The following is a 17,311-nucleotide window of genomic DNA, read 5'->3' on the forward strand; positions in this document are numbered from 1 at the left end:
ATCCGAGGTAATTTAATATTTCAACGCAGACAATTTACAGAAAAATCCAGTTGCTTGTTTACCAATTACAATAAATGCTATTGTGCTTATGCCGAATATATTGACGTTTAGGGCAATATATGACTCGATTCAAATTGTACCCGATCAGACAAAATATGATGTACAAGAAATTTCAACTTTGAGGCAACTGTACCAAGAGTGGGATACAGCAATTTCTTCAGGCAAACAAACAGCCTCTTTTAGATACCGCCTTGGTGGTTGTACTAAGCGGTCTAAACCTCCACTTGAGGCCTTCAAGCGCAACGGCCTCGGCAATCTTGGTGACATAAAATTTTTTGAATCCTCTTATCAAGCTCTTTCTGGGCTCTGATGGAGTTCATACCAAAATGTTATCATTTTTAGCCGGCGTAACCCGACGAAGACAAACCGGTCCAACGCCGTAGCGTAGGAATGGGCTCTGTGGATAGAACTGTTTTAGCATGGATAGTTCAAGAATTCAGACACATAAAGAGAATTTCCCACATCTTCTTGGTTTCCCGACAATAAATGTTGAATAGGCCGAGTAATAAGGCCGAGTGTTTGTGAATGAATAACTCCGTGGAGGTCAAACATGATTGTTTAACTCGTTACCGCAAGACATTTTCTGCACGTGACTCAGTTCCAATTGATTAAAATAAAAGGAGGAAAACATCATTTCTTAAGATTTTTCAAAATTCGCAAAACCTTTTTTTGAAACATTTGTGCGGCAATTACTCTGTTAGAGGATGACTTAGGTAAATAAAACACGGTTAATTCTTATTTCCCACTCGGCACACAAATTCAATACCTAAAAACTCAGAAAATAAACTCGTTCTAGAACCCAAATATTCACCAAATGCAAATAATAAAATCTGCACAATTGTAAGATCAACGACAAGGTAAAGGCAATTTTATTTAAGATAAACTGAAAAAAATAAGTGTAGAATTTACTCTAGATGAGCGATAAAATTAAACTCTAAAATATATAAAATCAAATCACAAACTTTAGCTCTGAAATTATCAAAGATCTGCGCTCAAAAGCGCCAAAAACTTTGTAAGAAAAAGGAATGCTTTCTTTTCACTGCTTCAAGCGTAGATCTTACAGAAAATCAACGCGGTCAACGCCAATCTTATATATTTTTGCATTTTTCAGCATTGACACCTGGGCCCGGGTATCATCGTTCTGGAAAACTTGTTATAAAAATGTTGCCTTTCTGTTTTGCTATAAAGCACGACACTTGACTGTTCCGTTATCAGCTATAATTTGGATCAATCAAAGCTTCAACTTGCAACAGGGATCAATCCAAACTCTATTGTTGTCTCCTGTGCATGTTTTGATGACTAAGATTAAGCACTGTTACTCAATAGTCACAACTCATCTGTATCATTGCATTGTTCAGATGCTCAAATGTATCATTATTCAACCGACTTGAAGCTATGTCCATAATAACCAAAACTTTCCTTTTCTCTTTCAAAAAATCAATCTTGCATTTTGACGCCCGGAACTGCTCAAAATAAATCTCTCAACTCCTAAAATTAATGCCCTAGTCAAAAATAAAAGTTAATAGTGCAAGATTCGGGCGCTCAAAAACGCCAACTTTCCAACTTTTGATTCTTTTTTGACCAGTCATCTCAAGTTATTATGCTTCAATATTTTAACGAAGATACTGCGTGAATAAGTGTTCTCACAAAAATTAAATTTCAATTACATACTTCTAAATAGTAATTCCATTCACCCGTAACCCACCTTTTTTACCCAGGATGTCCACCCAAGCGCAAAGAGATCAACACACAGCATTTTTTTTCATTTTTCAAGAGAAGAAACAACCAAAGCGAGAATGCAAACCGAATCTTCGTCTGCATTGTTAACTTTGCTATTGTCCTCGCTAATGTTTACAACACTTTCTGCTCCGACGCGGTGGCTTTTGCGATCGCACCCCTCTTCTCCATAGCTCGTTCACTTATAGGTTGGAGATGTAGGCTGGGTTCAGCTCTACCCTCGCCACTAATGGGAATGACCTCGACATCCCTAAAAACAGTATACAGGTAACTTAAAATTTGAATCTAATTGTTCTAATCCCACTTGTGGGGGGGGGGAGGAACTATATACTCAAATCGTTCTTTTTTGTTCAGACAATTTTGGCAGATCGATATATTCATTGTAGAGAAATGTGAATGGTATCAATAAAAACTGGTAGAATTCAAAATTAAAACGATATTTTTGATTTTCGTTTTTTTTGAGGAGTTATCGAGGATTGAAGTTTTGTGTGAACACGGGATATTTGTTCACTTTTAGTGTAATTTTTCTTCAAGTTATGATATTTTCTTTTAAAATAGTATTTCAAAATTAAATTTCACGCCAAAAAATGAACCAATTTTGTGTTCCTAATAGACTAAAGGCGATAGAAAGTATTGTTCTGGTCTCATAGGGAAGTTCACTATCATAAAAAAATCGATATCTTTTTAAGAGCTCTTGTTTTATATATAACTTTTCTACTTTTCTTGATTTTTTACGTCATCTAGAGACTTGACACTTTTCATATCAAGGTTCCGATAATGATAAACCTCCTTTACATTCCAATGAAGCCCAATGACTAAAAAGATTGTTTTCAAGGAATTGCTCATGTTTTTTTGGCTTCGATTCTGAGTTTTCGTAATTTTAAATGAAATTATGAATTTCTTTTGGAGGTTTTACTATTTTTGGAGTCCTATGGCATGGACTCATTGACTAACCGTGCAATATGTTCCATAATGAGCATTATGCGAATATATCTAGTGCTTTGAGTGGACAGCTAATGGCTGTTAAGACTTTAAATACAATTTTTCGAAAATTTTTTTTGAACATTAAACAATCATGAACTTATTATCTTGAACTGTAATTCAGTCTCAGTGATTACTGCACCCTCTTCCTTCCTAATGCAACCAAATTTAATCTGGCTAGCGGTTCAATCCTCTAACTATTGGTTATATGACTTAAATGACACAAGATTTGAACGTTTTTTTAAAATTTTTTTTGGATATTTGCGTATTATTGGTTACTTTTGAAATCTTATCACATTATCCAAATATTGATAGCTCCCATTGGCTTAGACAAAACGTTCAGTGGATCACATAAAAATTTCAGAGAAAAGCTTATAGTTTAAATGACTTCGACACATTCTTCCCGCACTTTTCTACTGAATTTATGGTTATTGCCTGTTTTTGTTGTTGTTTTCATAGTCATAAGACTTATTGTGATGTCTTATTGATTACCTATGCATGACAAAAATCCCTATATTCCTGTACTCTCGTCGGGACAGATTTGAGCGTATTTTCTGACTTCCGTTGAAAGCTATTGAATTTAATGGCTGTTAAGACTTAAAAGATGATTTTTCATTTTTTTTGAACATTAACCAATCCTATATTTTTTTCGTGGACTGTTAGTCAATCTCGGTATTGACAGGATTCTTTTCCTTTCTTCTTCAGCCAAAATTAATCTGGTTAGCGGTTTTATCTTCTACCTATTAGTTTTAAAACTTCAATGTCACGAGTTTTCATAATTGTTTTTCGGGTGTTATTTCTTATTTTTGGATTTTTTTGAAATGCTATCAACTTCCCTTATTACGAATAGTTCCCATTTGCTTAAGGAACACTTTCAACTGATCATAGATAATGTTTTCAGAGAATAGCCCTATGATTTAAATTGCTTCGACACTTTCTTCTGGCATTTGTCAACTGAATTTTTGGTTTTCGCCTGTCTTTTGTTGTTGTTTTCATTGTCTATAATTTGTTGTAAGATTTTATTGATAAAATATGCATGAAAAACAATTTTATTGTCGCATCGAGTCATAATTTAGCGTTTTTACTGGCTTCCGTTGAAAGCTATTGAATTTAATGGCGTTAGTACTATGAGTTTTATCAAAAATTTCGTGGTTCTAATGTATTCCTTCATATTTGTTGACTTTTTGAATTCATATTGCTAAAGAAGAAGAATCCAGTTACTATTAAAAAATTATTTGAAAATAAAAAGTTTTCAGTGAAAAGAAGTTTTTTGTTCTTTAGATAGCCGTAATCTGCTCACAGATCTTATAAGCTTGTAATTGAAGGTTGAATGAATGATGTTACCCGAAGCAGTCAGTTAATAGCGAATACACTTAAAAATTTTGATATACATTTCTAATTATTTTTCAAAATTTTAGTTTTTGTTGTTCTTTTCGTCAATTGGTAACTTATTTTCATCAATGAGAGTTCCCATACAATTTTCTGTATTTCAGACATATATGATGATATTATTTGTCAATGATGCGTTTTGGACAATGTGCCTTTTAATAAACGTTTTTCGAGTGGTCCATTTTTGTGTTTCTTTTTCTCTTCAGCACAATCGCGTAATAACTGACCCCAATGGTTTTCAAATGGGGCCCCAGTAAACTTATTTAACCTCTCAGAATAAATCCTTCAGCTGAATTAGTAGAAATAACAATTGAATTAAAAATACATAATATTCAGACAATAGATTATGATTTTAATGGTAGCAATAGTTTGTGTTTTCGCAAATCGTTTGTAACTTTTTGAGTTTTCCTTTAGTTCATTTCCATGGCCTAGTCTAACCAAAGACAAATCCTTTTAGTTTTGTAATTTTTGAGTAATTTATCAAGGATTACTTAGTTTAAAATCTAATGATTTTTAAGACTTTTGAATTTTCTTGGTTTAAAAAATGTTGATTAATTTTTGAGTTTCGCCTCACTGTTCGTTCTCTTTGTCGACTTGTTACCTAGTCTCATTGAGAAAAGTTTCCATCTTCTGTATAGTTAGGAAAAGCTAAATTTGTGTAGATAAGGTTTTAGCTGACTGCTTTTTTGACGTTGTTACTTGGTGCTTTTAAATTTAGTTATTCAGTTTTTGTCTTGAAATTTTTGTTTTTGCTGATTTTGTTAATTGTTTTCTCTTTCTCTCGTAGTCTCTTTGATGTCAGATCTCAGTGGCGTTGTAATGAGGCATGGTATTATTTAATTCAATTAGTATATAGGTTGTGTAACGATTGTTTTAAACTCAAACATCTATTTTTTGTTAACTCTTCATTTGGCTGACAATTAAGCCAAAAATGTAGATGAGCTCGGTCGGAACATCATGTGCAAACGCACATTAACGAGCCTCCTTGTCTTTTTTAGACCCTGTTTATGAACCAATTATAAATATTTTATGCATTTACGAATAATTGAAATTCCAAGAGACAATAAAGAAGTACTAAAGACATTACATTTGGCAGAAAATCAGAGTACCCTGGCAGAGATACTGTAAGCACTCGTGCTTTTGGAATCTGGCCTGTGGTGGTAGTGGTGGTGGGGGGCATGCATATAGAGCAGATTGCAACAAAAAAAGACCACTGAGATCATAGTCGAGAGTTCAAGGCATTTGACAAAGTGGCGCAGCAATTTTTCAAACCAAATTGGCGATTTGAATCGTATTTTATATCAACCTCTTTGACTATTTTTCTGTTTTTTTTCTAGTAGAATAAAAATTTGAAAGTTAGAAAACAAATAAAATCTTATTCTGGATGAATGATTTATAATTCACAATATGAATGGTCATGGCTACCGTCAAGTTATCTGTGTGAATGTTATTGATCAAAGTATTAACGCCAATGTATTATGCGTAAGTACATCAGGAACTAAGAAATCTTGTTAGCAGTTCTAGTTAGCAGTAGTAGTGATCATATTGAAGGACGATAATACTATTAGATATACCTTTGCAAAGTACTTAGAACACCGAACGAACAAAAAAAAATTTAGACTGACAAGAAGTACTCAACAAAGAAAAACAATTGATGTTAAAATTGACTTGAGCGTAAGGAGTTTCATGTTTTTGTTTTAGAATTGATCCGTAGCCTGTTTTAATCCACAGTCAACTTATTTTATTTCTTGCCAGATTATGTCTCTATAGACTCAAGTTTAAAAGTTCTCTTAAAAATCTATCTTCCAGTCGTAGTCTAGAACCAGAGCACTCCAAACATTAACCAGAGACACAAAAACCTTATTTCAGCTTATACCAGTTTGTAAACTTTGAGATCTGAATTTTGAGAGCACCCAATGCAGGCCGGCCTGACTTTGGTACGAATATGATTTTTTTAGTACCTCGGGCAGTGATTGCGCTACGAAAAGAGAGCTTCAACAATTATTTAAAGGTTTTTACCTAATCTGTCTCTGATAAGCTTCAAACTATTTGCAGACTTCGCTCTCGTAGTTTTGAGCGCTTTGCGGTTGGTGCCAAGTCATAACTTTGGTCGGCACAGAAAAAATAAATGTAAATCAACTAGCAAACCAAGAATTTTCACTATAGTTTAATTTTTCATCTAGATTCAACAACTAGCCTGAATGGTTTTATCAAAAATTTACCTTTTAGTCAATGATTCTGCTCTGAAACGGGTATCCAAGACCACGGGTGGTTCCACTGGGCTTTCAACCAGTCCAGCATCCTTCAGTTCTCTCAGTTCCGGCATCGCTCTAACAGATTTTAATAGGAAACAATTACTTCCTCCTGCTTTCGATGGCATTGTAGTTTTTATATCTAAATACTTATTGACAAAAAATTGCAAAAGAATCAAAATCTTATCAGATCGTACACAATTTGATTGTTTTTTAACAAGTTCTTTGGACCTTATAATTTTAATGCTTTAACTTATAAGATAATGTAAGATTCTTTTAAGATTTTGTAAGTTACCCAAAACTGGATGTCTGGGCTAGTGTATTGGATATGAATGAATACCCTGCTGCTATGTTCGCCGAGGAAAACCAAATTTTTCAAAGTTTGTTTGATGGGAATAAAAAGCGTGGACATTTATTGTACAAAAAATGTCCTGAAAGCATAAAAGGCCATTCATTCAACGCAGCATCTTGCATATTTTATGATACAAGATTTGAGCATTAGCTGATAAGGTTGCGTAATAATATTATAACATCCCATAAGATAGGCAATGTTAATTCACTGGGGAACAATGAAATTCTGTAATCAACTACGTGCCTCAGTGGCCACTCAATGACTTACTGTTTAGCAAATGATTCTGCTCTGAATTTGGTGTCCAAGACAACGGGTGGTTGCACCGGGCTTTCAACCAGTCCAGCATCCTTCACTTCTCTCAGCTCCGGCAACCCTCTAGGAGTTTTCTCGCGGGCGAGAACTCCTGAAACGCCTAGAAGAAACATTCAAGTAAAATGCCAATTATTTGCGCTGGTCTTAATTTTTTTGAAAAAAATACATTTTGCTTATTCAAGATCGGAGCAAAAACCATAAATAGTAATATTGCGCATTTTCAAAGCACTGAAAATGCGCTAAACATAAAGGCATAGAGTTTTGGAAGGTGTTAAACTATGTACGAAAGCTGGAAATAAATATCAAAAAATAGAAAACTGACTTCTTCAGCGCATTCTGACATTCAACGCATTTTTAAAAGAAAAAATAAGGGCAATTAGCTTGATTTTATATTAAAAATGTGCTCAAAGCACAACTCGGCAAGGCAGCAGCTAAGAAAAGTAGAAGAATTTCAGTTTGACTTAGTAAAATTTTTCAGAAAAACTTACAGAGAAAGATGGCGATCAAAACTTTCGAGTTCATCTTGCTAGATTTTTCAGAAAGAAGTTTTTTAGAACCGCAGCGAATTTGAAGCAAGGAACAAGTAAAATAATTTTAAAATGGGACCAAAATTTGCATTTCCTAACTTCTGTTCAAGGGCTCTTTTGTATATTGAAACACGTGACGAACATCGCAGCAAAATAATTGCAGCCATTTCAAGTATTCACAAGTCAATTTACGCGTCTATTCAAATTAAAACTAGGACATGTGTTCCTGACGCGATCTATTATTCTTCAAATTATTGAAGTACGGCAGTTAAAATAAGTTTTTTATGTTTTTTATGGTAATGTAAACTACCATGATTGATAAAAGTTAGACATCAATTAGTTAATGTGAAAGGAGCCATTCTTTTTCTCACGATATGACCGGTCATAAGTTTAGAAATTTAAAACGTAAAAAATTGCTAATGTAGGTCGGTAGAGACGAATTCGAACATTGGTTTATTTTGTGAGAAAATACCGAATGAACAGACAAAAAAACGATGCAAAAATATAGAAATTTAAGTTGATTTTTTTTCTGTCGAATTTTTTGTAACATAAGAAAAATATTTAGATAACATGAATAAGGTTGCTCGATTTAGACTTTTGTCGTTATCTCTGAGCTTAAGTAAGGATATTTGGTGACGTCCATTTACACATGATGTCCGACAACTCACAATCACAAAGTTTTGGAGCGAAGAAGATAAATTTATCCAGCGTCTTGATGTTAAAGACTGAAGATTGGCAGCCTCTTCAAACTGCGACACAAGTTTTCGCTAGAACTAAAAGAAATCAACTTGAAATCATGTTAAGAAATTTTTGACACTTTAGAGTCTTTTTGCAACAAAAAGTATAAAGCGAGTTTCCGCTTTTTAAATTACGATTAAAATTTTGTGCAAAAGAAAACTCTAAATTTTGTGAAAACTTCATTCAAAAACAAACAGGTGGTTCTTTTTGAGAATATATTGATATTAAAAGCATGTCGCTCACAGGATCTCTATCTTCCAAAATTCATCCAAAAATATGACATCCACATAATTTAAAAGTGAAAGAATCTAACATTCAACCAAAAAATAGTTTTATTCGGCGGTCTTGTCTACTGAAGACTAATGTCTACAAAAGTTCAGTATAAGATAAGAAAAATAAACGAGGAAAAAGAAGAGTTAACAATGAGAAAAGCAAAAAAGACCATTGAATTGGAAAAATTTAAATGTTTCGTCCCTCTAATTTTTCGTAATTTTTTAACAAGGTTCAAATGAATCCGCGAACCGCACGAATTTTATTATAACTGCGAAGCTGAGGACCCATTGTAAATTTGTTGCTTTACCCCCCCCCCCCCCCCCTAATAATTTATAGAATACTGCTATAAACGTTAAAATCGATCGTGAGCTCACTTGACGCAAATGAAACAGATCCAAAAATGACAGAGGATTTTTCAATAAATAGGAAAATTGCTGAAAAAACTGCCCATAGCGGATGAAAGTCGCAATAAATTCACAGAACAGAGTGACAATCCCAAGCGTCCCCCACTTTAGGACAGACAGCTCTCCAGACAAAATATGGGAAAATGTGCAAGAATTAAACTTATTTAGGGCAATTTCTAGTAAGAACGATCTCACAACTTGGGCATCTGAACAACTAAAATGAAAAGCCAACGATAATTTTGAGGAAAATTTAAGGCAATGGTGAAAAACACACTTTTGTCAAGCAAACCAAAATAAATATGAAAAAGAATTCTGAGAAATAACGAAACCGTGAAATTGAAGCCAATTAATTAATCACAATTTTTACAATTCAAAAACAGATCGGAAAAAACCTCAAATTTTTATATTCCGCGCTTGACAAGATTTTTATTGGTGCTACCCATGTTTTTTTTTGCGTAAAGTATCAGGGTAGAAAAAACTCACTCAAAACAAAACAGCTGATTGCTCTATTCTAGATCAAACATTCAGTGCCGACTATGCACACCGACTATACCTTCAGATGATACAGTATTGGTAGTATTGATGATCATTTGATCCGTATTGATGATCCTTTGGAGTGAAGCTATAATTTTACCTTGCCTTTCAATTGACTCGTGATTTTCCTTATTCCTGTGTGGCGATAACTTTAAAGTTAATCAAGACTAGAATCAATACTTCTCTTGATCTTTTGAATATATTGATGTTTTCAATCAAAATTTCTTTTTATTTTAAAGCACCTGAGTTTTGAGTGAAAAGACTAGTTGCTTTTAACTTTGAAAAAAAAACTTAAGAAAGCTTGAACGTTTTTCAGCAAAACAAGAGTACTCACTATTTCTAGACACAATTTTTAGTTTGATAAATTATGATGTGTATTCAGGAGTGAAGCATGAGTTTAATAGCCTCAATAGTTTCACTTAACTTTTTAATAATAAAGAATAGCAAAACTCTGAAATAAAAATGACATAGAAAGTTAAGTTGTCAACAATAATACAAAAATTGACCACTCCTAGTAAAAAGAAAAACTTTGAAAAAAAAATTGAATTATATTGCTCCATCCCTATTAATGAGGGCATTATATTCGGAAAATTTCTTTTCTGCGTGAGAAATTGGATTACCGATATAATTCAAGTAATGCCATTAAAATACATGTTGACTGGTAAATGATTATTTAATTCGATTGGAAGTTATCAACGCTTAGTCTTTAGTTGAAGATTTTATTTGCATGCTTTTAGAGCCTATAGAAAAACAACTGCATATCGTTTTGAAACAGTTAAACACCTTTCAACAATTTCATTGACAGTTTTTGGTAGTTTCTATCTTTATACTGACCTATAGGAATAATCATCAGAAATTGTATAAAAAGCAAAAAAATTTTTTTGACGCAACTAGCACAATCAAAAGGTCTTTTTTAGATCTTATTTTTCAATTTTACTCTGTACAGGCTGTATCTCGTTAACTCCTTAGTTCAGCTTCTAATTGCCGTTTGCTCAATTTGACTCTACATTTGAATATGTCGGATAGCAAAAAACTGTTACTTTTTTTCAGATTTTTTCAGAGTCAGTTTTTATGATGAAACAAAATTAAAACTGCCTGTTTCGATCGGCTGGAAAACTGATGGCCTATAATAAAAGTTTCGAGAAAACCAACAATAATTTTTGAGGAAAATTTAACGCTATGGTAAAAAAACACACTTTTTTTAAGCAAACCAAAATGAATATGAAAAACAAATTCTGAGAACTGAAAGAAACTATGAAATTGAAGCCAATTAGTTAATTGCAGTTTTTACAATTCCAAACCAGTTCGCAAAAAATCCTCAAAATTTTACATTCCACGCTTGACGAGATTTCTAATGGTGCTACCCATGTTGTTTTGCGTAAAGTAACAGGCTCGACCAAAATTCACTCAAAACAAAACACCTGATTCTGGATCAAACATTCAGTGATGACTATACACACCGACTATTCATTCAGATGATACTGTTTTGGTAGTATTGATGATCATTTGATCCGTATTGAGGATCCTTTGAAGTGAGCTATAATTTAACCTTGCCTTTCACAATTTAAGTCAAGGGTAAAAAACACACTTTTGTCAAGCAAACCAAAATAAATATGAAAAAGAATTCTGAGAACTGAACGAAACCATGAAATTGAAGCCAGTTAATTAATCACAATTTTTACAATTCAAAAACAGACGGAAAAAAACCTCAAATTTTTATATTCCGCGCTTGACAAGATTTTTATTGGTGCTACCCATGTTTTTTTTTGCGTAAGGTATCAGGGTAGAAAAAACTCACTCAAAACAAAACAGCTGATTGCTCTATTCTAGATCAAAGATTCAGTGCCGACTATGCACACCGACTATGCATTCAGATGATACAGTATTGGTAGTATTGATGATCTTTTGATCCGTATTGATGATCCTTTGGAGTGAAGCTATAATATAACCTTGCCTTTCAATTGACTCGTGATTTTCCTTATTCCTGTGTGGAGATAACTTTAAAGTTAATCAAGACTAGAATCAATACTTCTCTTGATCTTTTGAATATATTGATGTTCTCAATCAAAATTTCTTTTTATTTTAAAGCACCTGAGTTTTGAGTGAAAAAACTAGTTGCTTTTAACTTTGAAAAAAACTTAAGAAAGCTTGAACGTTTTTCAGCAAAACAAGAGTACTCACTATTTCTAGACACACTTTTTAGTTTGATAAATTATGATGTGTATTCAGGAGTGAAGCATGAGTTTAATAGCCTCAATAGTTTCACTTAACTTTTTAATAAAAAAGAATAGCAAAACTTTGAATTAAAAATGACATAGAAAAATAAGTTGTCAACAATAATACAAAAATTGACCACTCCTAGTAAAAAGAAAAACTTTGAAAAAAAATTGAATTATTTTGCTCCATCCCTATTAATGAGGGCATTATATTCGGAAAATTTCTTTTCTGCGTGAGAAATTGGATTACCGATATAATTCAAGTAATGCCATTAAAATACATGTTGACTGGTAAATGATTATTTAATTCGATTGGAAGTTATCAACGCTTAAACTTTAGTTGAAGATTTTATTTGCATGCTTTTAGAGCCTATAGAAAAACAACCGCATATCGTTTTGAAACGGTTAAACACCTTTCAACAATTTCATTGACAGTTTTTGGTAGTTTCTCCTATAGGAATAATCATCAGAAATTGTATAAAAAGCAAAAAAATTTTTTTGACGCAACTAGCACAATCAAAAGGTCTTTTTTAGATCTTATTTTTCAATTTTACTCTGTACAGGCTGTATCTCGTTAACTCCTTAGTTCAGCTTCTAATTGCCGTTTGCTCAATTTGACTCTACATTTGAATATGTCGGATAGCAAAAAACTGTTACTTTTTTTCAGATTTTTTCAGAGTCAGTTTTTATGATGAAACAAAATTAAAACTGCCTGTTTCGATCGGCTGGAAAACTGATGGCCTATAATAAAAGTTTCGAGAAAACCAACAATAATTTTTGAGGAAAATTTAACGCTATGGTAAAAAAACACACTTTTTTTAAGCAAACCAAAATGAATATGAAAAACAAATTCTGAGAACTGAAAGAAACTATGAAATTGAAGCCAATTAGTTAATTGCAGTTTTTACAATTCCAAACCAGTTCGCAAAAAATCCTCAAAATTTTACATTCCACGCTTGACGAGATTTCTAATGGTGCTACCCATGTTGTTTTGCGTAAAGTAACAGGCTCGACCAAAATTCACTCAAAACAAAACACCTGATTCTGGATCAAACATTCAGTGATGACTATACACACCGACTATTCATTCAGATGATACTGTTTTGGTAGTATTGATGATCATTTGATCCGTATTGAGGATCCTTTGAAGTGAGCTATAATTTAACCTTGCCTTTCACAATTTAAGGCAAGGGTAAAAAACACACTTTTGTCAAGCAAACCAAAATAAATATGAAAAAGAATTCTGAGAACTGAACGAAACCATGAAATTGAAGCCAGTTAATTAATCACAATTTTTACAATTCAAAAACAGACGGAAAAAAACCTCAAATTTTAATATTCCGCGCTTGACAAGATTTTTATTGGTGCTACCCATGTTTTTTTTTGCGTAAGGTATCAGGGTAGAAAAAACTCACTCAAAACAAAACAGCTGATTGCTCTATTCTAGATCAAAGATTCAGTGCCGACTATGCACACCGACTATGCATTCAGATGATACAGTATTGGTAGTATTGATGATCTTTTGATCCGTATTGATGATCCTTTGGAGTGAAGCTATAATATAACCTTGCCTTTCAATTGACTCGTGATTTTCCTTATTCCTGTGTGGAGATAACTTTAAAGTTAATCAAGACTAGAATCAATACTTCTCTTGATCTTTTGAATATATTGATGTTCTCAATCAAAATTTCTTTTTATTTTAAAGCACCTGAGTTTTGAGTGAAAAAACTAGTTTCTTTTAACTTTGAAAAAAACTTAAGAAAGCTTGAACGTTTTTCAGCAAAACAAGAGTACTCACTATTTCTAGACACACTTTTTAGTTTGATAAATTATGATGTGTATTCAGGAGTGAAGCATGAGTTTAATAGCCTCAATAGTTTCACTTAACTTTTTAATAAAAAAGAATAGCAAAACTTTGAATTAAAAATGACATAGAAAAATAAGTTGTCAACAATAATACAAAAATTGACCACTCCTAGTAAAAAGAAAAACTTTGAAAAAAAATTGAATTATTTTGCTCCATCCCTATTAATGAGGGCATTATATTCGGAAAATTTCTTTTCTGCGTGAGAAATTGGATTACCGATATAATTCAAGTAATGCCATTAAAATACATGTTGACTGGTAAATGATTATTTAATTCGATTGGAAGTTATCAACGCTTAAATTTTAGTTGAAGATTTTATTTGCATGCTTTTAGAGCCTATAGAAAAACAACCGCATATCGTTTTGAAACGGTTAAACACCTTTCAACAATTTCATTGACAGTTTTTGGTAGTTTCTCCTATAGGAATAATCATCAGAAATTGTATAAAAAGCAAAAAATTTTTTTTGACGCAACTAGCACAATCAAATGGTCTTTTTTAGATCTTATTTTTCAATTTTACTCTGTACAGGCTGTATCTCGTTAACTCCTTAGTTCAGCTTCTAATTGCCGTTTGCTCAATTTGACTCTACATTTGAATATGTCGGATAGCAAAAAACTGTTACTTTTTTTCAGATTTTTTCAGAGTCAGTTTTTATGATGAAACAAAATTAAAACTGCCTGTTTCGATCGGCTGGAAAACTGATGGCCTATAATAAAAGTTTCGAGAAAACCAACAATAATTTTTGAGGAAAATTTAACGCTATGGTAAAAAAACACACTTTTTTAAGCAAACCAAAATGAATATGAAAAACAAATTCTGAGAACTGAAAGAAACTATGAAATTGAAGCCAATTAGTTAATTGCAGTTTTTACAATTCCAAACCAGTTCGCAAAAAATCCTCAAAATTTTACATTCCACGCTTGACGAGATTTCTAATGGTGCTACCCATGATGTTTTGCGTAAAGTAACAGGCTCGACCAAAATTCACTCAAAACAAAACACCTGATTCTGGATCAAACATTCAGTGATGACTATACACACCGACTATTCATTCAGATGATACTGTTTTGGTAGTATTGATGATCATTTGATCCGTATTGAGGATCCTTTGAAGTGAGCTATAATTTAACCTTGCCTTTCACAATTTAAGGCAAGGGTAAAAAACACACTTTTGTCAAGCAAACCAAAATAAATATGAAAAAGAATTCTGAGAACTGAACGAAACCATGAAATTGAAGCCAGTTAATTAATCACAATTTTTACAATTCAAAAACAGACGGAAAAAAAACCTCAAATTTTTATATTCCGCGCTTGACAAGATTTTTATTGGTGCTACCCATGTTTTTTTTTGCGTAAGGTATCAGGGTAGAAAAAACTCACTCAAAACAAAACAGCTGATTGCTCTATTCTAGATCAAAGATTCAGTGCCGACTATGCACACCGACTATGCATTCAGATGATACAGTATTGGTAGTATTGATGATCTTTTGATCCGTATTGATGATCCTTTGGAGTGAAGCTATAATATAACCTTGCCTTTCAATTGACTCGTGATTTTCCTTATTCCTGTGTGGAGATAACTTTAAAGTTAATCAAGACTAGAATCAATACTTCTCTTGATCTTTTGAATATATTGATGTTCTCAATCAAAATTTCTTTTTATTTTAAAGCACCTGAGTTTTGAGTGAAAAAACTAGTTGCTTTTAACTTTGAAAAAAACTTAAGAAAGCTTGAACGTTTTTCAGCAAAACAAGAGTACTCACTATTTCTAGACACACTTTTTAGTTTGATAAATTATGATGTGTATTCAGGAGTGAAGCATGAGTTTAATAGCCTCAATAGTTTCACTTAACTTTTTAATAAAAAAGAATAGCAAAACTTTGAATTAAAAATGACATAGAAAAATAAGTTGTCAACAATAATACAAAAATTGACCACTCCTAGTAAAAAGAAAAACTTTGAAAAAAAATTGAATTATTTTGCTCCATCCCTATTAATGAGGGCATTATAGTCGGAAAATTTCTTTTCTGCGTGAGAAATTGGATTACCGATATAATTCAAAAATGCCATTAAAATACATGTTGACTGGTAAAGGATTATTTAATTCGATTGGAAGTTATCAACGCTTAAACTTTAGTTGAAGATTTTATTTGCATGCTTTTAGAGCCTATAGAAAAACAACCGCATATCGTTTTGAAACGGTTAAACACCTTTCAACAATTTCATTGACAGTTTTTGGTAGTTTCTCCTATAGGAATAATCATCAGAAATTGTATAAAAAGCAAAAAAATTTTTTTGACGCAACTAGCACAATCAAAAGGTCTTTTTTAGATCTTATTTTTCAATTTTATTCTGTACAGGCTGTATCTCGTTAACTCCTTAGTTCAGCTTCTAATTGCCGTTTGCTCAAATTGACTCTACATTTAAATATATCGGATAGCAAAAAACTGATACTTTTTTTCAGATTTTTTCAGAGTCAGTTTTTATGATGAAACAAAATTAAAACTGCCTGTTTCGATCGGCTGGAAAACTGATTGCCTATAATAAAAGTTTTGAGAAAACCAACAATAATTTTTGAGGAAAATTTAACGCTATGGTAAAAAAACACACTTTTTTAAGCAAACCAAAATGAATATGAAAAACAAATTCTGAGAACTGAACGAAACTATGAAATTGAAGCCAATTAGTTAATTGCAGTTTTTACAATTCCAAACCAGTTCGCAAAAAATCCTCAAAATTTTACATTCCACGCTTGACGAGATTTCTAATGGTGCTACCCATGTTGTTTTGCGTAAAGTAACAGGGTCGACCAAAATTCACTCAAAACAAAACAGCTGATTCTGGATCAGACATTCAGTGATGACTATACACACCGACTGTTCATTCAGATGATACTGTTTTAGTAGTATTGATGATCATTTGATCCGTATTGAGGATCCTTTGAAGTGAAGCTATAATTTAACCTTGCCTTTCACAATTTAAGGCAAGGGTAAAAAACACACTTTTGTCAAGCAAACCAAAATAAATATGAAAAAGAATTCTGAGAACTGGACGAAACCGTGAAATTGAAGCCAATTAATTAATCACAATTTTTACAATTCAAAAACAGATCGGAAAAAACCTCAAATTTTTATATTCGGCGCTTGACAAGATTTTTATTGGTGCTACCCATGTTTTTTTGCGTAAAGTATCAGGGTACAAAAAACTCACTCAAAACAAAACAGCTGATTGCTCTATTCTAGATCAAACATTCAGTGCCGACTATGCACACCGACTATGCATTCAGATGATACAGTATTGGTAGTATTGATGATCATTTGATCCGTATTGACGATCCTTTGGAGTGAAGCTATAATTTAACCTTGCCTTTCAATTGACTCGTGATTTTCCTTATTCCTGTGTGGAGCTAACTTTAAAGTCAATGAAGACTAGAATCAATACTTTTCTTGATCTTTTGAATATATTGATGTTTTCAATAAAAATTTCTTTTTATTTTAGAGCACCTGAGTTTTGAGTGAAAAAACTAGTTCTTTTAACTTTGAAAAAAACTTAAGAAAGCTTGAACGTTTTTCAGCGAAACAGGAGTACTCACTATTTCTAGACACACTTTTTAGTTTGATAAATTATGATGTGTATTCAGGAGTGAAGCATGAGTTTAATAGCCTCAA

General features: G+C 32.6%; 1 protein-coding gene across 1 annotated transcript; it reads right to left on the bottom strand.

Annotated features, from left to right (window-relative positions):
• Positions 1–1,700: 1,700 nt before the first annotated feature.
• LOC142349421 (uncharacterized) lies at positions 1,701–7,714 on the bottom strand. Its single transcript, XM_075400963.1, has 4 exons — positions 7,572–7,714; positions 7,039–7,183; positions 6,390–6,497; positions 1,701–2,047 (listed from the first exon to the last, which is right to left on the bottom strand). Exons 1-4 carry the CDS (start codon positions 7,603–7,605, stop codon positions 1,912–1,914), a joined length of 423 nt encoding a protein of 140 aa, XP_075257078.1. The 5' UTR covers positions 7,606–7,714; the 3' UTR covers positions 1,701–1,911.
• Positions 7,715–17,311: the final 9,597 nt, after the last annotated feature.

This window comes from Convolutriloba macropyga, chromosome 11 (assembly GCF_964194025.1).
Source record: "Convolutriloba macropyga chromosome 11, txConMacr16.3, whole genome shotgun sequence".
Lineage (NCBI taxonomy): Eukaryota > Metazoa > Xenacoelomorpha > Acoela > Convolutidae > Convolutriloba > Convolutriloba macropyga.

Coding starts and splice junctions, on each gene's coding strand:
- LOC142349421 (XM_075400963.1), bottom strand. CDS start 7,605: ATGAACTCGAAAGTTTTGATCGCCATCTTTCTCT. Junction 7,184..7,571: donor TTTGATCGCCATCTTTCTCT/GTAAGTTTTTCT, acceptor TGTTTCTTCTAG/GCGTTTCAGGAGTTCTCGCC. Junction 6,498..7,038: donor GCAGAATCATTTGCTAAACA/GTAAGTCATTGA, acceptor AAAATCTGTTAG/AGCGATGCCGGAACTGAGAG.